The sequence below is a fragment of the Poromitra crassiceps genome (genome assembly GCF_964638095.1).
Source record: "Poromitra crassiceps genome assembly, chromosome: 17".
In the NCBI taxonomy this organism is placed as follows: domain Eukaryota; kingdom Metazoa; phylum Chordata; class Actinopteri; order Beryciformes; family Melamphaidae; genus Poromitra; species Poromitra crassiceps.
In genome coordinates this window covers 20,061,123-20,085,899 of record NC_139635.1, presented here as the reverse complement: position 1 = coordinate 20,085,899, position 24,777 = coordinate 20,061,123, and the positions used below count along the sequence as shown (strand labels likewise).

At 43.0% G+C, this 24,777-nt stretch overlaps 1 protein-coding gene across 1 annotated transcript in view; it reads left to right on the top strand.

The window, feature by feature from the left end:
• Positions 1–536: 536 nt before the first annotated feature.
• Positions 537–24,777, top strand: part of LOC310792242 (choline transporter-like protein 5-A) — a gene marked incomplete at its 5' end in the record, with an annotated part of 60,094 nt that continues 35,853 nt past the window's right edge. The window contains 3 exons of the mRNA XM_083653969.1: positions 537–624; positions 18,548–18,596; positions 19,851–19,924. Of these exons, the coding sequence (XP_083510095.1) occupies positions 537–624; positions 18,548–18,596; positions 19,851–19,924 (211 nt within the window). The remainder of the gene's footprint in view (positions 625–18,547; positions 18,597–19,850; positions 19,925–24,777) is intronic.

Genomic DNA, 24,777 nt, shown 5'->3' with positions numbered 1-24,777 from the left:
GACTAGTTTGTAGATCAGGGGTCTTCTTGTCTGACTGGTGGGTTACATGAATGGGATGGGGGGAAATACCTACCTGTGATTCTGCAAGAAATTAAGCACGCCAAAGTGATAAGTTCACAATTTGGATGAACGCAGAAAACATGACATGATTGATCACGCGTCCATTTCGTGTTCCATCATTATAACCCTCAATTTCGACAGGATGCGTTTTATTTATGTGGGAGGGGCTGAGGGTGTCACTGCTCACTTGTGTGCTACTACAATGTTACCAGCAGGGGGTAATATTGTAACAATACTCAGCGTGCTCTGAGCTACCTGGGGGAAGGAAGGACCACGTGAGACTACTACCAAAGACGATGGGATTATAATAAGATAAATGCTACTACTCCTCTGTCTGTGACGCGTTGACTCCCTGGAGAGGAGAGAAGAGAAGAAGAGTGAGGAGGGAGACCGTGTAGTCTTATAAACTTGTCTCCCAGCAGTCTGCTGCTGGCTTTTCATTCATCTTTTTGTTTTGTCCACCGAGCGCCATCCCCATGTCGCGCCACCGATACACCACGGGCAGCCCAGCCGCTGTTCAGAGCGTGATGACCGGCCGAGGAGTGCCGCCTGGTCGCTACTATGGTGAGTACCGAGCCAGTTCATTATTAGCCTATAGCCTACACAGCAACAAGTGAGTTTAACAATGACATTACATTGTTGATTGAAATGTTATTCTTTAATGCCATAGTACAATAATTTGAGGCAATTTTGATGCATAATCATCTTTTAGTCAAGTCTAGACAATTAGGCTACTTTTGTCTCTTTACCACCGTGTACCTTTGTGTAATCGGTAGTGTGTGAAAGTACTGCTAAATCCTCATGATAAGACTAAAAACAACCAATGGAAACACAAATAAACGTTTTTTTTATTTTCTTCTTAAAACATTAGGCTATATAGTAATAGCCTAAATAGGCTGTAGGCTAGTGCCCCCTTAAAAGCCCATATCAGCCTACATCATTTAACCTGCAGAAGGCAAATACATAAGCATTATCATTTCCAATAATTGTCAACTGTGTAAAATGGCATCTAAAGATTAAAACTTGTTAAAAAAATGAAGTGTTTCAGTCTGAACAGTTAGGTGTAAATGTCCATGTGGCTAAATAGCCTGGGACATCAACAAAGATGGGGGTGCTTTGTTCTATAGGCTATTTCTGTCAGCAGCAGGATAAAGCTTAGCTGGGTATTACTGTTAACTAATGCCCTCACATAGATGCCCCGCTATGGAGACAGTGTCCAGTAGGCTAATAGCCTACCTCGGCTGGTTCACTGAATTTAAAATGTTTTTATTTGGTTTTCCACATCAACATACTGGTCATTCCATGGTTGGTCGGTCGGTCGGTCGGTCTCTCTCTCTCTCTCTCTCTCTCTCTCTCTCTCTCTCTCTCTCTCTCTCTCTCTCTCTCTCTCTCTCTCTCTCTCTCTCTCTCTCTCTCTCTCTCTCTCTCTCTCTCACAGTAATTGAACTGAATCTGGATAGAGATAAAGACCTAATAGTGTACATATTGCGTGTGTGTGTCACTGTGTGTGAGAGAGAGATGGGAGAGAGAGTTAGAGAGAGAGAGATGGGAGAGAGAGAGAGAGAGAGAGAGTGTGCTGGTTTGATCCTGAGGTGTTTGAGCATGTATGTACTTTCTCTGTAGGTTGATTGAAAAAGTTGAGTGAGGATTTGATCACTCACAATATACAGTAGGAGCATCGTTGTGTTTTGGTTCCTAGACGTTTTAATAAAAAAACAGTTCAGATTGATCAGAGTGGAAAATTAAATCTAGAAGAGTGGAGGTAAGTAAAGCAGTGCAGAGCTGAGAAGAGCTGGACAAAAGTAAATAATAATGTTGACTAATAGTTAAAGATATTCTTAAGTAGAGGGGAGGAGAATACAACGAAGTGGAGTACAAAAGAGTAGAAACTATTGAAGAATTCAGTAGGGTAGAAACCAGAGAAGAAACTACAGAAATGTAAAGTCCAACACAGTAGAAACAAGAGAAGATTGATAGACTAACAACCAGAGAAGAGAAGAGTAGAGTACAACATAGTGTAGTAGAGTAAAAACTAGAGACACATGCAGAGAACAAAGTAGAAACGTGACATGTGTGAAGTGCACAGTGGCGTCATTTCAGCAAAAGTTAAGGTATGGCAAGGTACCGTAACACGTTTCAATAACTAATAGGGATGTCACGATACTAGAATTTCTACTTCGATACCGATACCCAGGAAAATATCGATACTCGATACCATTTTCGATACCACGCGCCGGGATGCACGCTTCTCCATAATCTAGACCTGATCAATTAAAAACTTTGACCTTACACAGCAGATTACACCTGCTCTAGTCATCAGCCTATCAGAACACAGCAGATTACACCTGCTCTAGTCATCAGCCTATCATAACACAGCAGATACTTTGAACTTGTTGAAGCAAAAGATACCCACCAATGACAGAGGGAGAAATCAGTGGTATGTTTGATTTTTCATTAAGTGAAAGCACTGCTGATATTGATACAGTTGCAAATGAGTATTGTATCCGTTTAACATTTTTAGTATTGACTTTTATCGATACTATCGATACTTTTGACAACCCTAATAACTAATAACTAACACCAATAACTATGTGTATGCAATTATATCTTATTATTGATTATGAAATGAAGCCAATGAAACTTACATTTTCTCTAATGGGGTTTCCCCCCCTTCATGGACATTTTTTGTGAAATCAGTTGTGCAATAGTCACTTTTGGTGAGTTGTTCATATGCGATTCAGTTATAGTAGAAATTGTGCGCTCGATTCTTAGGCTCGCTTGCTCTGCAGCTTGCCCACTGGGTGTCGTGTGTCGCATACGCAGCTCCGCCGCTAAGCGGCCTTGCCTGCTCTATGACATCACTGATGACATCATCACTGATGACACGACATCATCACTGAACTTATATAGCCTCAGCCAGGAAGGGTGAGATTACTGATGACATCACACCATTAGGTAATTAGGGCAGTCACCTATAATTAAAGATCCGGCTCCGTCAGGTCACCCGCACGGGTGCTCTTTACACCCGCACGGAGAGTTCTCATTCTTATTATAGGATAGGATGACATGTCGAGGATGGGTCAAATGCAGAGGATGAATTTCTCCATGGGGATAAATAAATGATAACTTAACTTGATGATGGACAGTATTTACCATGTTTTCCAAAGCGCTGTAACGGTAACACGGCAATGTACCACGGTTTTAATGATAACAAAAATCTGAAGCGGTACGGTTATCGTCAGGAATTGTATCATGGTTATTAAAACGGGTTATCGCGTCATACATGCAGCAGAGGGCAGTGCAGAAGACATACTAGGGTCAGGGTGCAAAGGTCAAGAGGAGTTGAGACATCAAGGGCCCGGCTTGCATGAGGTCACAGGCAGCATGCCTCAGACTCAGAGGACCTCCCAGAGAATGAGTCAACTAGATCCAACTGATCCAACATCAGCTGTGAACACAAACAACACAAGGTTACAAACACAAGACACACAAGAGCAGATTCTACAAGACAAACAGCCTACATGATCTGTAGCCTAACCTTCCCAGCACCACCAGGCTTAACTCATTGCACTCAACAAGGAGTCGCCATGACAGCTGATCCTGAGAGTTTGGTGCTGGTATCACACCACGCCATTCTCTCAAAGACATGTTTCTGATTGGCTCAGACAAACTGGAAGGAAAAAACAACACACCACAGGGCTCGACGTTAACTTTTAAAAGTGGTTGCCGGAGGGGCAACCTGGCAAGAGCTTTTGGTTGCCCGAATTAAAATATGGTTGCCCAATTTTAGTCGCCTTATATTTTGAGTAATTAAGATACTATGCAGTCAAAAGCCGGCTTAATAATGACGATGTGACAGAAAAGTAAGTATAATAGTCTATAGTATAGTATAATAGGCCTATTCAGTGTGCGCACCGGGTGTAGTAGTAGTAATAATGATAATAATAATAATAATAAATTTGTGTCATTTCATTTTCTAAACAAATCTTATTTTTTGTTTTTATAATGCATTTGCACTGAAAGGATTTAACTAATATTTGTGAACTTTCATTTTCATATATTTTTTAACAGTTATTGTTCATATTGTGCTTAATTTATTAATTAAAAGCGTTATTGATAATTAAGTAGCCTACCCTCCTCCAGGCCCGGCTCCAGACCCAAGTTACAGAGGGGGCCTGCCCCTAGCTTGGGGGGGCCAAGCTACCCAAGGGGGGTCCGGGGGGATTCTCCCCCGGAAGAAGATTTTGTACATTTTAAAGTAAAATTCGTCAACCTGGTGCATTTGAGAGCAAAATGAAGAGGCTAAATCTGTGAAGAACTACACACATCTCTAATGTGTTGTGACTTTACAAATAATTAGGCCTAAACAATTAATATTAAGTGTATTTACACATTGTGCACAAATTGCATTCATTGTGACAAATTTACAATAGTTAATATCCAGCCAGAATCATTGCAAATGGATGTTCAAAGTAACAGTTAGCAATAGCATTGAGTTAATCAATGCCTAATGACAGCCAGATTCCATGTTAAACTTTAAAACAGAAAAACGGAAAAACGTTTTTAGCAAAAAAAAAAAAAAAAAAAAAAAAAAAAAAAAAAATTGAATGGGGGGGGCCAGTTTGTTGAATGGGGGGGCCCGGCCCGGTCAGGCCCGCCCCTAACGCCGGGCCTGCCCTCCTCATGTTCATTCAGGGATACTATGATGACAGTGGTTTGGGGCCCCCACTCTGATGTTGCATAGGGCCCCAAAAGGCCCAGAAGCGGCCCTGCAATCCCTTTCTCTCTCACCCCGTATGAGAGGCTGACAGGCCAGGGATGCAAATCATTCCTCAGCACATATACGCGGTGGTAAAACGTTTTTGAAGGATGTCCTGGTCGAGGTGTATGTTGTAGGCTTGTTGTAGGCTACATGCTTTGCAGTAGCCTATAGCGTTATGCTGGAATTATGCTTGAAGTTTGGACTGTCGCACGGAAATGAGAGACACTGAATCTTGACGAGGAAACGTGTGGAGCGTTTATACACTGTGTGGGTTTCTGCTCGCGGAAGTGAGCTGGAGTCTTGAAAACTCCACTTTGTCCGCCCAGCCGCGTCCACGTAGTTACACAATTCGGGGTGTGCACAGCCAGGCGAAAACCGTCTGCACAGCAGCCTTGTGGAGGGGCGCGTCTGCTGATGCGGGAAGCATATGAGACCTAAGAGCTTGTTGTAGGCTACATGCTTTGCAGTATAGCATTCGTTTTCCGTCCCGTTCAAAGACGCACGGGTATTTCACCTCAATGACAATTTCCTCGTCCTTTGTTTCTGTGCGGGGCTGCGGGCGGACGCGGTTCTTCTTGCGTCTTGCAGCCGCTGTGATTGTGTGCGAGCAGCCCCACCTGTCCAAGTCAGTACTCGTTAAACATACCGCACGTGCAGCATGCATCACGTAGGTTCCGACTGGTAATTAGTAACATCATTTCGATTGTAACAGCAATAAAATGTCACATATATGTCACTCACAACAAGTATTAAAACATTTATTTGGTGTATATTTTGCTGTTTGCTGCTGTACATATTTTGTTGCATGTTAAATCGTGGTTGCCCCTGGGGCAACCAAAGACCAAGAAATGGTTGCCCCATGTTTTTTTTGGTTGCCCGGGGCAACCGGGCAGCCGTTAATGTCGAGCCCTGTCACCACAACAACAACAACAACAACCCATCCTTACAACTAGAATAGTAGAGTTGAAACTGCATGTGTCAGCTCTGCCCTTGAATTCACTCTTACAACAACACTGTGTGTGTGTGTGTGTGTGTGTGTGTGTGTGTGTGTGTGTGTGTGTGTGTGTGTGTGTGTGTGTGTGTGTGTGTGTGTGTGTGTGTGTGTGTGTGTGTGTGAGATCTGAAATTCAGATTTATCTTGTCTCTGTTATGTAACGGATACAGTATTCCACAGGAGACGAGTTTCTGTCAGTGCAGTGTGTGTGTGTGTGCGTGTGTGCCAGATATGCTCACAAATAATTTTTTGCAAGTCCAAGTCAAGTCTCAAGTCTCTCACTCACTCCTTATCAGAATACAGTAGCAGCAATGATTGGATGACATCAGTATAGATTTGTCAGTATAGAATTAGATTTTTATAGATGTTAATGCACCAAAAAACAATAAAGATTGTTCACAAGTCCCAAAACTCAAGTCCAAGTCAAGTCTCAATATGGATGAGTATCAAGTCAAGTCTCAAGTTACTGTGAGTGAGACTTAAGTGCGACTCAAGTCCAAGTCTCAAGTCCAAGTCCCCATCTCTGGTGTGTGTGTGTGTGTGTGTGTGTGTGTGTGTGTGTGTGTGTGTGTGTGTGTGTGTGTGTGTGTGTGTGTGTGTGTGTGTGTATAGGAGGGCGGGGGGGGGGGGGGGGGGGGGGTTGATTGTGCAAAGTTTAAAACTTGATTCAGTCCGTCATCCAGTGTTAATTTTGACAGCAAATCTTGATTTGGTTTTAGCCAGTCTTTTGACTAAAATGCCATTTTGTTTTGGTCATATTTCAGTCATCTGAAATGTTTGTCTAGATTTAGTTGACTAAATATCATAAGATTTTAGTCGACTATAATCTAACTGGCTTAGTGTGATGCATTATTTAATGTTTCTCTAGAATTCCCAAACTCATTGGAAAGATCTATTGATCTGTTATTATGGAAGGTGCCGTACAGACACAGATGTTTAACTTCTTCTCTTCTGATTGGATCTCTTCCCAATGTGTCCCTCCCTAACATTTTTCTCTAGTTTTTATTCGTCGACGAAAATGTCAATCGATTTCCCCATGGTTTTTGTCATCACAACTTAGTTTTTATTTAGGTAATATCTAGTTCGTCAGTGAAAAAGGCTAATGATTTTAGTCTAGCTTTAATTTTAGTCGACGAAATTAAGACTGCCGTACTCTATAGATTTGTGTACACTACATAGACACGATCTATATGTTGCAGATAACTCCTCAAACTTTGTTAGCAGATACAATGACACTTTGTTATTGTCAGTTTAAATCTGTCTTATGTACAGTAGAAATCTAAATTGAATAACTACCGCTAAGTAGGTAACGATAACCGGTTTTAATGATAACCATGATACAATTCCTGACAATAATATTTATGGTTTCAAATTGTCATTATCATTAAAACCGTGGTACCATGATTACCGTGTTACTAGGGGTGCACCGATCGATCGGAACGCAATCTGTATCGGCCGATTTGGACCTCAAATATGTGATCTGCTGTTTCCGATATTCCTTTAATGTTGGCGATCGCATAGCCGATCATGCTGCACGTGAGAAACATGAGGCAGCCCATTTTCATGTCTTCAATGTCTATCGTTTAACTTTCATATTGTGCTCTAACGTTTATATCATTGTGTTGCAAAGCACAGCTTTGCTTTCGTCAGTGTACTCACCTCCATGCACACACCGCACCAGACTGTCAACACACCCCTTGCGTCTTTGAATCACACAAATCAGCTGGTGATTAGAGCAGACTCAGCAGAGAGAAGTTACCTCCAGTCCTCCCGCCTACCGAGGCATTTGCATGCTGTTAAATCCGTGTGTATTAAAGTCCCAGATTAACGTGGTAGTCGGGGTAGTGCACGCGCACACACAGACAATTTCCACGCAAGCATTGATGTTCCCGCGGGCACTTTGAAGGAAGCGAAAGTGTGCTGCTATGTGGATGTGCGCTCCGTTCAGACGGACTTTCTTCCTTTCTTTGGACAGTTGAACATGTTCTAATCCCTTTCTTCCATGTGTGCGTATATGACCAACCAGTAAGTCATTATTATGTTAATATTCCTGTATTGCATTCCCTTTTGGTTTTAGATCGATCTACCTGCAATCATTGCAATAACGTTTGTTTAGGCGTGCACTTAGTGCGGTTTGATTGTCTGTTGCGCTAATTAATGCCACTACTCAGATGGAGTTTAGCTCGTGTGTAGCTTGTGATTCTGTTGTTTCTCCCGTCATGTAACCCTGTCACCATTATGTAGATCGCACTCATAGCGCTGCTAATTATAACACTGTAACTCGGCCTCGATGGGCGGGTCCTTTCGATGTTCGTTCGATGCGGATCCCAATGTATGACGGTTATTGTGCATAACCCCGGTTCTATGAGTGGGAGCTCTTTGGCTTTAGTCATGGTTCAAGACTGGTGTTTAAGAGTAACTGACTTACAGTTTACCTAATTATCATTTATATATTATTAGTTGTTAATTATCACTATAATTGGCCTATATAACAGCAAGCTTGGTTACTGACCTGTTTGTATATTTTATTGCCTCCTTTTTCCAGACCACACACAATCCTACTATTCCTGTCATAATGCTGTAAAGAGCCTATACTGCTGTACTGTACTGAAGAGAACTGACAACTAAACGGTTGAACTCCCATCTGTCTCCTGCCTCGTGTTTTTACGGACACCCCAGGGCGAGCACTATCCGTCCTATTCCTGAATCAGCCATATTCAGAACCCCCTATTCTTCACTGTGTTTGATCCATATTTGCGTGTATCCTCCTAACGTTAATAGCTCCGGTTAGCTTTAGCCGCTTTAGCTTAATCGATAAAATAGTTAACTTGAGTCAAAGTTATTTTCCTTGTGTAACAGGGAAATCCCGGAAAATGGAGTATTTTTGTTGAGTGAACTGAACTGCATTGAACTGGTAACATGGAAATCCCGAAGTGGAATTATTTTTGTTCTTTTATAAACTGAACTGAGGGAACTGGACTACTACTAGCCATTTAGTTCAACACAGTCTTGTGCTCCAATTATCTCACACACAAAAAATCATGTTGGCAGTTTCCTTTAGCCTACAAAATATAAAATAAATATATATATATATATATATATCGGTGATCGGTAATCGGTAATCGGTGATCGGTCGATGATCGGTTGGGCAGATATTTCTCATAGGTGATCGGCAATCGGTGATCGGTGGCAAAAAAACGTGATCGGTGCACCCCTACGTGTTACCATGATTACAGTGCTTTGAAAAACATGGTAAATACTGTCCATCATCAACCAAAGTTGGCACCCGTCTACCAGATGCAAACCTTGGAGAAATGATTTCTGTGAGTGTATTAGTACTTTTTGAACATGTTCAGCACATTTTAACAAACCGTGGTAATACTGATAACCGTGATCATTTTGGTCACGATAATCGTGATATGAAATGTTCATATCGTTTCATCTCTACCGCTAAGTAAACAAACCGGGCAGGGGATCGGGTAGTGTCAAACTCATGTCTAATGTGGTTTGTCCAAGTGGTGTAGCCGTACGTAGCTCGCTGTCCAACAGCTAATGCGTTCAAACCACACAGAAATGCTAAATCATTTGGTCTGAAAACATACTTGAGAGCAGCAGCAGTTCTCAACCTTTTCTGACTCAAGCACCCACATGAAGATCTCATAAGTGTTAGCGGCCCACATCTGATCAAAAACAAAACACTAATACAGAGGCCGAGTAAAAAGAGCACTTTTTAATGTTAACGATAAAAGGAGCTGTCCATCATCAGTCAGCACCATACAGACATCACAAACTGAAAGTGTCTGCAATAGGTTTATTAACGAATAATTGATTACAAATTAAATAACGATATCACTCAACAATGGAGACGTTGCTCCCCTCTTGCGGTGCCTTCACTGGCTTCCCATCTCGGCACGCATCAAATTGGAGACACTGGTACTCGCCTACAGGGCAGTACACCAGACTGCTCCTCCCTATCTGCAATCTATGGTCAGGTTCCAAACCTCGCACCGCTCCCTCTGCAGATGGCCTCGCCCCTCCATCGATACAGTACGTGGGCTCAAAAGTTGCTCATCCCGGTCGCGAGTCTTCTCATCCCTGGGGCCACAAACGTGGAGCGAGCTCCCCCCTTCGGTCAGGACGGCCCAATCGCCGCCTATCTTTCAGCAGAGACTAAAAACACAGCTCTTCAGGCTACCTGGACCCTTCTTCAACTAACCACCCTTCTAAAAAGATAAACAATTAAAATCCTTTACTATTAACAAAATAACAGATGTGTTTCATTTTAAAGGTCTTAGCTGTTGAAGGCTGTGATACACATTTGATTGCACACAAAAAAAAAAAAAAAAAAAAAAACTCTCGTAACTCTCGTAACGGGACAAGCCCCGTCTTTTATTGTCACACGAACACCACAACACATGCATGCGGCCACAACACACTCATGCTGACGGTGGCCGGTGAAAAGTGTCCTCTGCATTTAACCCATCCAGGCATGTCCTTTCCTCCGAGGGGCAGGCCAGGAGCAGTGGTCGCTTTCTCGTCCAGCGCCCGGGGACCAACTTCGGATGTTGTCGTCACTGGTCGGATGACGATGACGATCTGATCTTCTGCATGTTTTTAGTGGGGGGGTTATATACGGAGGAACCCCCTGGGGGAGCACGGGGAGAACATGCAAACTCCACACAGAGAGAAAGGCCCTTACGACGAGATACCCCACCTGGGCAGTAGGCACTGAAGCTATGGGGGGGAACACAACCACAGCGCCCACAGTGTCCCAGGCGAGAATCGTACTCAGGACCTTCTGACTGTGAGGCGACAGCTCTACCACTGAGCCACTGTGCCCCCTATTAACAAATTAACAAAATAATAGTATAATTGTATATATATATATATATATATATATATATATATATATATATATATATATACTTTTTTTTCTCTCTCTCTTCGTAAAAAAATCGTAAATCGTAAAAAAATCGTAATGTTTTGCAAATGATTTGGTGGCCTGCTTGCAATACCTTTGTGGCCCACAGGTTGGGAATGGTTGCTCCAGACAATAGCGCAGAATCACTAAATATAACAACATTTCTTCTCTGTCTCTGTCTTTCTGTCTGTCAGAGAAACATGGCTGCTATTTCCTCCTTATCATCAGGCCGTCAATTATCCACCAACGCCTGCTACACAATGTGCTCTGGAATTACACATGACTTCTCTCTCTCTGTGTGTGTGTGTGTGTGTGTGTGTGTGTGTGTGTGTGTGTGTGTGTGTGTGTTTGTGTGTGTGTGTGTGTGTGTGTGTGTGTGTGTGTGTGTGTGTGTGTGTGTGTGTGTGTGTGTGTGCGTGCACACCCCTGCCATTTCAGCTAGATTGAGTGGGTTCTCTAATTGCTTTTTCTAACTAGTGTGATCGTTTCTTAATAAGCTACTGTACACACACACACACACACGCACACACACACACACACACACACACACACACAGACACACTGGCAGACCTTTGTAGAGGCTGAAAGATAAGTTAAGTTGAAAAGAAATTAAATTAAATAAGCATGTGACTGTGTGTGTGTGTGTGAGTGTGAGTGAGTGCATAAGACAGAGATTCTGAATGCGAAAGAGAGTGCGATTGCTTGAGTGAGCAAGTGAGTGAACGAATGATTGCTTGCGTGTGTGTGTGTGGGTATGTGTGTGTGTAGGTGTGTGCAGTGTGTGTGTGTGTGTGTGTGTAGGTGTGTGCAGTGTGTGTGTGTGTGTGTGTGTGTAGTAGGGCTGCACGATATATCGTTTACACATCGTCATCGCGATGTGCGCATGCGCAATAGTCACATCGCAGGGCGTGCGATGTTAAAAGTAAATTAACTCGTCATTTTGCTTGATAAACTCTCACTTTAGGGGTAGCCTACTGAGTGAAATGCAGTCTCTCTCAAAGGTGAGAGATGCCCTACTACTGTACTCACTCATTTAGTGCTTAGCTTCAACACAACAAAATGGACAGAGAGCTAAATTGAATTATTTTTGCTTATGTTGCGTTGCTGACAGTAGCCCGTCGGATGTAAACGATGTGATTGCGTAGGCGGATGTGTCCACAGGTTGCAGCGCACTAGCAGGCTGGCTGCTGTAACTCAAACATGTCTGTGGAGTGGAGATATTTACTCTTGAAACACCAACAAGCAAGACAGCAACATAATATAATGACAAGAAGGCTAAAGTGATTATTACTGAGAAGTTGTCCGTGTATCACCGCAGCTCTCTCTCCCCCTCAGGCTCTGATGATGCCAGGTCCTACACATCGGGAGCGTTTTTTTTGTGCGATTAATTTGCACGTCAATAATATTATCCGAACCTATATCAGTCAATGCAACCGTGCATACCAACGGCGAAGTTTCGCCGAGCGTTATTGCGGTGTTTATTTTTTCGAACCACGGTCGATTTTTCAGTAGTTCGCTTCCGACGTGTACACATCTGTGGCTGTGATTGACAGGTGGGTCAAAACTCGCATCGCAATTTCGTGCCATATATTCGCTCTTGATGTGTAAGGACCTGGGTTGAGTTAATCATACATAGCGACTCATTTACACAAAACATTTCAGTGAAAATAAAAAGACAAGAGACATATCTTGGCAATTAAATGTATATTTATTACTTTTCACGAATGAATTGTTTGTCACCAGTGCTGCTACATGTGAATCGTCGTCTCTGTCTGTACTGCGGTGCGCTCCAAAACCGGAACTCCAGAGATGCGGAGTGTACCACTTGGTAGTTTCTGGAGGGGGTTTCCGGGGGGTCAGACCAAGTGTGTAAAGTGGCAGGGGTGTTTCATTGTTGATTTATTGAAACGGTAGATTCTGGCACTCAATATTAGGGGTGGGCAATATATCAATTGTATATCAATATTGTGATATGAGACTATATGGTCTTAGATGTTGGATATGGTAAAATATGGTGATGATACGGCATACATGTTGTCTTTCCCTGGCTTTAAAAGCTGCAGTACACTAAGTGAAATGTAGGCTAGTGACATTTTTAAAGTAGAATGTCATAACTCACTCACTTTTTCATGTATGTAAGTCATGGAAATCCATTGGTCAAAATGTGTATGAACCCTGATAGATGGTGCTCTGAGGCCTACCAGTAGGCCACAGCCCAATGGTTGAGAAAAATTAAAATACATAATTTCCCCTCCAATATCAGATGGACTCCTCTACAAAATCACCCAAATCAATCTAGAAGTATTATTTTCTTTAAAATAGAGCTATTCTGGTAATCTGGTGAAAATCTCTATTTTTTCATATCGCAATATATATCGCAGGGGTGGGGAATATCGCAATGTCAGTTTTTTCCAATATCGTGCAGCCCTAGTGTGTAGGTGTGTGCAGCCTTTGTGTGCGTTCGTGTGTTTGAGTAAATTGCTGTTCACTCATTTGCATTTGATATCTGGCTCTCAGACGCCTCGCAATCCTAATAAACACTTAAAGGAGAATTTCGGTTTTTTACACCACGGTCCTCATTTCCAGTTTAGAATATGATGTTTTACTCACCGAAATAGTTTCGCGTCATTCGGATGCCCAGGGAAGATTTTGAGCTCCGAGTACACTCTTCAAACAGGCTAGAACCGCTAGAACGTGAGCCCACGGGGCATTCTGCACGGCAGTGCACGCGCTCTCTAAATGACACTTTTTCTGTCAGATCACGGTTCATTATGGTTGTAAATATAATTATTTAGCTAATAGCTACAAGCTAGGCTAACAACAACACCGGAGTCAGCGTTGATCTGCCCCGGTGGGGTTACAGTGCGTATCGTCCCCCTTCTGTGGTTTCTCTGAAGAAGTGGTTTCACAGAGGGGGACGATACGCACTGTAACCCCACCGGGGCAGATCAACGCTGACTGCGGTGTTGTTGTTAGCCTAGCTTGTAGCTATTAGCTAGATAATTATATTTACAACCATAATGAACCGTGATCTGACAGAAAAAGTGTAATTTAGAGAGCGCGTGCACTGCCGTGCAGAATGCCCCGTGGGCTCACGTTCTAGCGGTTCTAGCCTGTTTGAAGAGTGTACTCGGAGCTCAAAATCTTCCCTGGGCATCCGAATGACGCAAAACTATTTCGGTGAGTAAAACATCATATTCTAAACTGGAAATGAGGACCGTGGTGTAAAAAACCGAAATTCTCCTTTAAGATGTGCCGCACGCACACAGTGGTGGTGGATGAAGAAAGAAGACATCTGAGCAGAAAATGACTTTGGTAGAAGTTCATGTCTATTAGAATATTACTTGAGTCAAAGTCTTAAAGTATCTGATCTTTACAGTACTTAAGTTAAGTGTCAAAGGTAATTTTCTGATATTAAATGAAAGTAAAGGTACAAGTAAATGCTGTTAATAAAAAAAACAGTCATCGTCGATTCTAGGCTACTCATGTTCATGTTCATGGGCTTGAGTGGAAATCTTCTTCTTGAGTTTTATAGCGGTTGGCAAACGACATTGTGGTGCATTACCGCCACCAACTGGAATGGAGTGTGGATCGTCGTGATTAACGTACTGTAACTCGTAAGCTCGGAGCACTGATTCAACAAACCTGCTTAGTTGCAGGCTACCAAATTTCTATCGATTTTACTTTGTAGTAAAAATGAGCAATGAAGATGCTTAGGGGAAATGTATTATAAAGATTAAAAATATACATTTTATGATGGGAATGTAGTGGAGTAAAAGAAGAGGGACAGAATGTAGGGAAACAGTGGATGGATAAATCCAGAAGGAGGCGGTATTTGCAACATAAAGGATGCCAACTGCCGTAAAACACCACAGAAGAAGAACTAGTTGAGTAGTGAAATTGGTCAGAAATATACATGAGAAAAAAACATGGTGCACAGAGACATTTTGAAACGTATCAGTTATGGAAGTAAGTACAAATTAGATAAGCATATATCCCTCTACACCATCCGCAAAATCCGCCCCTTTCTCACAAGAGAAGCGACTCAACTCCTGGTCCAGTCACTTATCATCTCTCGCCTGGACTACTGCAACGTGCTCCTGGCCGGCCTACCTGCCACCGACATCCGACCGCTTCAGCTCATTCAGAACGCTGCAGCCCGTCTGGTATTCAACCAACCCAAATTCTCTCATGTCACTCCCCTCTTCCAGGACCTCCACTGGCTTCCCATCTGGGCACGCATCATATTCAAGACACTGGTACTGGCCTACAGGGCAGTACACCAGTCAGCTCCCCTGTACCTGCAATCTATGGTCAGGTTCCAAACCTCTCACCGCTCCCTTCGCTCCTCCACCAGTGCAGGACGCCTCGCCCCTCCTTCACTACGGGGGCTAAAAAGTCGCTCATCCCGAACTCGACTCTTCTCGTCCCTGGCACCTCAATGGTGGAACGAGCTTCCACCTTCGGTCAGGACGGCTGAATCACTGCCGATCTTGCGGAAAAGACTAAAGACACACCTTTTCAGGCTCCATCTGGGCCCTTCTTGATCTAACTTCTTTCTCTCTCTTTCTAAAAAAAAAAAAAAAATACTACTAACCTAAACTAAACTTGTACCACTATTCCTTCAGAAGTTGTAGTTGTCATAGACTGTGCTGCATAGTTGATTGCTCTATTGCTGACAAAAATGTGTTATTGTAAGTCGCTTTGGATAAAAGCGTCTGCCAAATGACGTAATGTAATGTAGATAAGCATATGGGTTCTGTGATTATGCCATTACATGAGCAGATATGATTTGTTTGCTCTGTCTCAGTAAATTCTCTGTCTGTCTCTCTGTCTGTCTGTCTGTCTCTCACACACACACACACACACACACACACACACACACACACACACACACACACACACGAACGTGTGCACAAACACACACACACACACACACACACACACACACACACACACACACAGGATGGAAGACTCATTTCAACGAGGGGGAGGATTTAGAAGACCCTGCCACTTAGTTGTCAGTGAGTTGTCATGGCAACATGAATGGGATTTGCGCAGCAGGTGGATTAGAGGGGTATGAGTGGTGGGATCGTCATGGTTCTGTGGAATGATCGTCTGTGATTAACCAAGAATAGTGTCTAGTCCAAAGCCCCAACCTCAGATTCTGAAAAATGACACCAACACAGAAGTACTTAACTCATTGAGTGCCAAGGACGAGTATGTTCGTCAATTCAAATACTAACGTTGAGTGCCAAGGACGAGTATGTTCGTCAATTGCATTTTTTGACGGTGCGACGTGGATCAAAGCCTCTTACATCTTCTATAAAAATATGGGAGCTATTGAATGTGTATAACCTATTTTACCGACCCATTAAGTGGCGACAGTGCTCTCCAGATTAGAGAAAGTTGAGTAAAAACAGCAGGAAAAAGCGTGAGGAAACCATTCTCATGAGAATGGTTTGGCGAAAACGCTGTCGCGCTGGGAGCTGGCGCACAACGGTGGGGGATTCCAAAAATAGACTCTGGGTGCAACACACTTTGAAACACGCAGCAGAAAGCCCAGAAAGCCCAGAATCGGACGCAGCTTCATCCCAGCTCACAACCGAAACCCCAGAAACGAGCGAGCCCGATCCAGACTCCCCCGACGAGCGGCCACCAGGCAGCAGAGACAGGCAGCAGAGACTCACCTGTGACACACGCTGCAGAGCCACCAGAGACACACCCACGGAGGAGGAGTTTGCAGGAGAGGGGGGTGGGGGTGCTGTTATATTGGAGGAAATTACTGTTCAGATGTTTCAGGTCAGAAAATATTAGCTTCAGAGTCAGTGATTTGCTTGAAATGCTTCATTTCACAAAAGGCTGATTATCTCAGCTTCTAAATGGAAACCCATGTTTTTGCTGTTTTTGACCTATCTTCTCCGTCTGATAACTAAAGAACGGAAAATGATATCAATAAACTTTTTTTTGCTGCTGATACAATAGAGTCTCATTGTTCTTTGTGCGTGTTCGGTGTTTACATAGTAATATCACACAATATTCTGTGGGCCTCGAGAAATCACTGAAAACGCTCTGAAACTCTGGCACTGGGAGCGTCCGTTCTCCAAAAGTGGCTGGCACTCAATGAGTTAAAATCCTCAAATAGCCACTTGAGGCATGGCTGCAAAAGCGAGTTGTAGACACAACCCCCCCCCCCTCCCCACACCCCCCCACACACACACACACACACACACACACACACACACACACGCACGCATTAAAATGCCCAACTTTACAGCAGAAATAAACAAACTACCTTCTTCTAATAAATGTTGACATTTGAACTCTCCAAGGCTTATAATCCGATAGGCTATATGCACAGAACACAGCGCTGTCCGTGGTGCTGTTGTCTCTGGATGCACGCACAACTCCTGGTCTTAAACAGCTTCATTGGTGCAGGTTGCAGGCAGATCACAGGGACACAGGTAGGCAACAGCATTCACATTAGAAGTAGTTCTTGAAGTTTTCATAGGGGCAAAAAAGAAGAACACGTTTCAGCCTTAAGCCATCATCAGTGTGAACCAGAACAAATGACAGTGGGCTACATACATACATATCAGTGGCGGCTGGTGAGATTGGAATCTGAGCAATCTATCCAATCAACAACCAATTTGGTTGAATAAATTAATTGATTGGTATTGATTGGTAAGGGCGGGTCCCTGTCCAGCTCAATCTGATTGGTTGAAAAACACATCACTCTCACATCGTTCTCTGTGAATTGCCAGAGCCGTATATGAATTGCAAGTGTTTTTCAACCAATCATGTTTTGCATTAGATAAATTACCAAGTAAATAAACGCCCACAGGGGTAATGTTTTTTTACCTACCCCCTGCAGGCTGGCTGGGGCTAGACTCCTGTCTGCATGGAGCTCTCCTTTCCATCAGTGCCATACAGGTCACTGTTATTGAAGCATTTTAAGAATATAATGGATGAAAAAATGAGCGTCTTCACATCAGAAAAAACACATTTGATTGATATTTTATTATAAAAAACATGAAAAATGAAAAATATAAAATATAAAAAATGATAAAAAATAAATATTATTATATAAAATCCCCAATCTAATAGAGGAGGACCATCCTCCTATGCCTCACTGGAAAAACCTCCTCTGATACATATAGGTGTGGTCAAAACACCACCCAGAAAGAACGGAGTTCATCTGTGGAAGCTGCCAATGCAGCCAATCACAGAGAAGGAGATGACGCTACAGCACAAACAGCCAATCAGCATCAATTACAGAGACAGGGAAGTAGGCTATCATAAATAGAAAAAAATATATATGTCTAGAAAAAGCAGTACATCAGAGACATAGACGCCAATAACATGTTAGAGCGATCAAACTATTACTTTTAAATTTTGAGAACTCTTGAAAAGAGTCTAAAGGACTTATTCAGTATTATTGTTACTTATACACGTATTAAGGCGGTTCAGCTATATTTAGAATCCAGAGAGACCATAGAACATTTCACTCGGGCCAAAACTTAAAAAAACAACACCGAAACATCATTTCTTTAACGTTTTGGTCCGAGTGAAATGTTCTGTGGTCTCTCCTGTTTCTAAATATAGCCGCCGAACCATTTGGTTTGAACAAGTAAAACTGTTTTTATTAGCATTTTACGAAATGCCTATAAGAAAATAAATGGCGGGTGAAAATCTCTGGTACCATGCTGAAGCAGGAAGTGACGTTCACTTTGGCTCTCTCTATTGACCGCATCTGGTTTGGTCTGAATCTGTCCAACCGTCTTTCTCTCTTGTCTTTGTCTTTTTGCAGGAGAGCCACACAAGTTTGATCCTTCCTTCAGAGGCCCGGTTTACAGAAGGTAACTCCATGCTTCCTGTTAGTGGTTTACAGAAGGTAACTCCATGCTTCCTGTTAGTGGTTTACAGAAGGTAACTCCATGCTTCCTGTTAGTGGTTTACAGAAGGTAACTCCATGCTTCCTGTTAGTGGTTTACAGAAGGTAACTCCCTGCTTCCTGTTAGTGGTTTACAGAAGGTAACTCCATGCTTCCTGTTAGTGGTTTACAGAAGGTAACTCCATGCTTCCTGTTAGTGGTTTACAGAAGGTAACTCCATGCTTCCTGTTAGTGGTTTACAGAAGGTAACTCCATGCTTCCTGTTAGTGGTTTACAGAAGGTAACTCCATGCTTCCTGTTAGTGGTTTACAGAAGGTAACTCCATGCTTCCTGTTAGTGGTTTACAGAAGGTAACTCCATGCTTCCTGTTAGTGGTTTACAGAAGGTAACTCCATGCTTCCTGTTAGTGGTTTACAGAAGGTAACTCCATGCTTCCTGTTAGTGGTTTACAGAAGGTAACTCCATGCTTCCTGTTAGTGGTTTACAGAAGGTAACTCCATGCCTCCTGTTAGTGGTTTACAGAAGGTAACTCCATGCTTCCTGTTAGTGGTTTACAGAAGGTAACTCCATGCTTCCTGTTAGTGGTTTACAGAAGGTAACTCCATGCTTCCTGTTAGTGGTTTACAGAAGGTAACTCCATGCTTCCTGTTAGTGGTTTACAGAAGGTAACTCCATGCTTCCTGTTAGTGGTTTACAGAAGGTAACTCCATGCTTCCTGTTAGTGGTTTACAGAAGGTAACTCCATGCTTCCTGTTAGTGGTTTACAGAAGGTAACTCCATGCTTCCTGTTAGTGGTTTACAGAAGGTAACTCCATGCTTCCTGTTAGTGGTTTACAGAAGGTAACTCCATGCTTCCTGTTAGTGGTTTACAGAAGGTAACTCCATGCTTCCTGTTAGTGGTTTACAGAAGGTAACTCCATGCTTCCTGTTAGTGGTTTACAGAAGGTAACTCCATGCTTCCTGTTAGTGGTTTACAGAAGGTAACTCCATGCTTCCTGTTAGTGGTTTACAGAAGGTAACTCCATGCCTCCTGTTAGTGGGGCAGCCTAGCTAAAAAGTCCATAAGAATTGTGCATTTTGCAATAAAAGCTTGTAATTTGGGACATTTATAGCCACAGGCATTCCAATAAGACTTTGATTTGGAGGCATCATGATTTTCAGGGGGTGGAAACTGACTTTCAACTGGTTTGTTCTCTCTCTCTCTTCTTCGTCTCTTTAGGAGCTGTACAGACGTCTTGTGCTGTTTGATCTTCATCATCACCATCTTCGCTTACGTCGCTCTGGGGATAGTGGGTGAGCACACACACACACACAGACACACACACACACACACACACACACACACACACACACACACACACTGCCCTGAGTGTGGAAAAAAGCGTCTTTGATCAGACTGCTCTTGTTGTGTATTCTCCAGTGAATGCACAAACGCACGCACATAAGATAAAGAATAGAAATGGAGAGATAAAGATGGTAAAAGGAAACCATGTTTGTCAAACGGCCTTAAATTACCTTAATATTAAGAGACATTATTGTGATTTGGGGGGAAATCTAAAGCATTTTCTCTTTTAGCCTTACAGTTTATAGGAGTTATTGGCGAAAAATTGATTTTGCATATTATTCTAGTTTAATGGTTCTAGTTAATGATTCAGAAATAATAATTATATAATCATCCATTAAAAATAACATAGCTTTACAAAAGAAAGGTTAGTATGTTGTTTTTTCAACCTTTCTACTGTACAAAAGTTGAGTCAGTAGCGACTAGGCGTCACACACATGGAACACTGCCAGTAGAAAAAAGAAAACTAGAACGAGCGCACCGCGGATATATGCCTCCGCCAACAACTGAGCAGCCGACTCGACATCAATGTCTGTCCAGACTTTTGAGCCAAATGCGAAGAAATTCCGTCAAGGCGTTAATGAGATAATGGCGTTAACGAGCTTGGAATTGGGAATTGCATTCGTGAGGTGACAGTGACCTTGACCTTTGACCACCAAAATGTAATCAGTTCATCCTTGAGTCCAAGTGGACGGACAACCCCAAACCATAATGCCTCCTGCCTGGCTATCGCCGGCGGAGACATAAAAAAAAAAGGTCTTGGTCACTGAGTTGATGACCACATGTCATGTGGGAGGAATAACACAGTTATAACGGCTTGGGAAAACTCTCTGGGCAAGTATTAGGGGGCACGGTGGCTCAGTGGTAGAGCTGTCGCCTCGCAGTCAGAAGGTCCTGAGTTCGATTCTCGCCTGGGACACTGTGGGCGCTGTGGTTGTGTTCCCCCCCATATCTTCAGTGCCTACTGCCCAGGTGGGGTATCTCGTCGTAAGGGCCTTTCTGTCTGTGTGGAGTTTGCATGTTCTCCCCGTGCTCCCCCAGGGGGGCTCCTCCGTATATAACCCCCCCCCCCACTAAAAACATGCAGAAGATCAGATCGTCATCGTCATCCGACCAGTGACGACAACATCCGAAGTCGGTCCCCGGGCGCTGTACGAGAAAGCGACCACTGCTCCTGGCCTGCCCCCCCAGAGGAAAGGACAAAGCCAGGATGGGTTAAATGCAGAGGACAAATTTCACCGGCCACCGTCAGCATGTGTGTGTTGTGGCCCTCCGTGCATGTGTTGTAGTGTGTTGTGTGACAATAAAGACAGGCTGCCGTCTGAAAATCGTTTTTAAATCGTTAAAGTCATATGAATGGAGACTTACTGATAACCAGCGTTGGGCTTGGGGGTAATGCATTACTGTAATCACATTACTTTTGTCGGTAACAAGTAGTGTAAGGCACTACTGTCCCTAAGTTCAGTAATCACATTAGAGTTACTAGTCAAACACTTAACTCGTTACTTGCGTACTAGCCAGATAAGTATAGAGAGATCTCCATTTTAATAGCAGATCTTGTGCCCCATCAGACTGGGTCACTTAACTGCACAGCAGAATCAATCATGGTGCCAATATTTCAACTTTGTATTAGCATGCAGAACAGCACTATTAGTCGAGACATAACTAACATCATGCATAATAGACATCATGTTAACCTCCAAAACACATTGACAAACAAACAATTGACAAACATTGACAAAAAAATCTACAAACAAAACACACTAGGCCTACCCCAGGGCATGCTGGGAACTCCGTCCACTTTCCTCTCCCACAGGTTAAATTTCCCAGAAAGCTTTGCATAACTTTTTACACTCTGTTTTACAATTAAATCAGGCTAAAAAGTGTTAGATAGAAATAATATTTATTTTTAACACAACATGCAATTCTGGAATATTTGAATATTGGACAAAATAAAATGAAATGAAATGTAAACCATAAGAGAAACCCACATACAGCGATGGGGTCTGTAAATACCCCGCGGCTTTAGCTCAGGAGGTAGAGCGGGTCGGCCGATGACGCAAGGGTTGGCGGTTCGATTCCCGCTCCCTCCCAGCTGCTGTCGTTGTGTCCTTGGGCAAGACACCTAACCCTCCTTGCTCCCGATGGTGTGTAGGCACCCTGCGTGGCAGCCTGCCGCCATCGGTGTATGAATGGGTGAATGTAGACTATCTACTGATTGTAAAGCGCTTTGGATAAAAGCGCTATATAAATGCAGGCCATTTACCATTTACCATTTACCATTTACCCCTCGCAAATACAACGTGTTATAGTAAAGTGGGTGCAGTGCGGTATGCTCTGTAATAATTGGATTGCAACCTGCCAAAAAACGGGCAGTAGCACCCATCTTCCACAACAACTTTTGAGGGGTGGAGAAGATACGCACATTACTTCGAATTTGTTGCACGGAAAGGACAAGAATGTGACACTGCAAACTTTGCCCTGGACAGAAGCAGCTAGCTACCGCTGCGAACACGACATCAAACCTCTCAAAGCATCTCCAGAGGCAACATGCTAACACAAAGCTGGTTGCGAGAGACCCGCAGAGCCAAGCTGAGTCGCCTGCCTCAACCCAAAGCAAGCAGCAAAAGCTTGCTTTTCACCAGGTAACATCAAAATCAGAGATGGACAGGCTTGTTGCCTCCTCCTACATGGTAGAGGAAATGTTGCCAGTTTCAACAGTAGAATGAAATCGCCATTTTTCAGAAACGTATTGAGCAAAATACAGATGGCAGGGAACGCACAGCCACCATCAGACAGGAAAAGTTTTGCAACCTACCTTATTACGATAGAGATTTCTGCTAATATATGGGCATATGTAATGTAACGTTTAATGTTGTATTGTTAACTGGCAAATTACGTGACAATCAGGGCCGTAGCTAGCTATGAGGACGGGGAGGTCCGGACCTCCCCTAATATTTCAGCCTGCAGGCCAGGCCAGGCCACTCACTGAACAGCAGGCCAGGCGCCGCCTACTGGTTTACTAGTGGTTTTATTACTTTATTCAGGTTTAAAGTGGGTGCATCTCATTGTAAAATTGGACTTGGCCCAAATTGGGCTTCAAACGGCCCAAATCAGGCATCAAACGGCCCAAATCTGGCTTTAAACGACCCAAATAGGGCTTCAAACGGCCCAAATCTGGCTTCAAACGGCCCAAATTGGGCTTCAAACGGCCCAAATTGAGCTTCAAACGCTGAATAATGACATCACAACAGTATAATCCTAATGTTGATTTAAAATGATATATTACTCTAAATATGGCTTAAAAAGGGGGGAAAAAAACCTCAATCCCCTTGCTGGACCTCCCCTATTTCGGAACCCTGGCTACGGCCCTGGTGACAATGCATCTCAGGCGATGTTACGGAGTAACGCAAAAGTAATGTAACGAGTAGTGTAACGAATTACTTTCTCCAGGGAGTAATCAAGTAAAGTAAGGCATTACTTTTTTTGAAAGTAATGTGTAATACAATACTTTTTTGAGTAACGGACCCCAACTCTGCTGATAACAGTTTGATGTCCAGGCTGCACACACGTTTGACTGTCATGTCCAGAGTTTCACCATAACATGGTGCAACATATTGTTCACGTAAATAAGGACTCCGCCTCCTTTAATCATGAACCGCTCTCACTGCAACATGTCCGCGGCGCACCAACTGCAAGCAGCTAAACTCTGGATAGAAACCTTGTATGTGTATATTGTACTTCTCCTCTTCCTTAAAGGGACAGCTCACCCTAAAATCCAAAATACATATTTTTCCTCTCACCTGTAGTGCTATTTATCCATCTATATCGTTTTGGGATAGTTGCCTGAGTTTTGGAGATATCGGCCGCAGAGATGTCTGCCTTCTCTCCAATACAATGGAACTGGATGGCACTCGGCTTGTAGTGCTCGAAACACCCAAAAAATACATTTGAAAACCTCAACAGCATTGTCTCTTTCCAGAAATCATGACCACACTCAAGATAATGCACAGACTTTGTTGTGAGCAGTTTCATGTAGGAACTATTTTCTTTTGCAGTATCATGGTACGAACTAGCTAGCAGTTAGCGGGTGTAGTTAGGTCAACAACAAAAAAGCCCCTACATGAAACTGCTCATATGTGCAGGTGCCCGCTGGTCGGCTCTGAGTCCGTTATCATTTCAATATAAAATAATTAGGTTAAAAATAATTGAATATGACTGCAAACAGCTTTTTTATGGTTATTTATAATTAATTTAGGTTACCAGGTAGAGTGTGACCTTTGTATTCAATATACCGTAAATTCCGGACTATAAGCCGCGGCTTTTTTCCCGTTTTTTGGATGGATTTTTTCAAAAAAAAAAAAAAAAAAATCTCTCTTTTTTAGCACTCTTTCTAACTATAAATCCACTTCTGTTTTAATTTCCTCTCTTGCCCTCTTTTAACAACATAACATAACATAACATAACACAACACAGGTAAGCAGAAAGAAAAAGACGAAGCAATCACCGCCATGAATGAGGAAATGACTCACCTGCTGGAGGCTGGAGATACACGGCTTGGGCTAAACTTTTACTCCGTGAAACACTATCGATTAAGTCCGACATCGCTCAGAGGTTTGAGCAGCAAAAACAAATCGAAACCCTGCACACGCAGGTTGATGACTTAATCAGCAGGAGTAAAAGAAATAACATTCGCCTGATCAATGTAAAAGAGGGAGCTGAGATTGATGACATGGACGCTTTCGTGGCAAAATCCTGTGTTACATCCTGGACCTGAAGGAAGGCGAGAAACCACCAGAGGTGG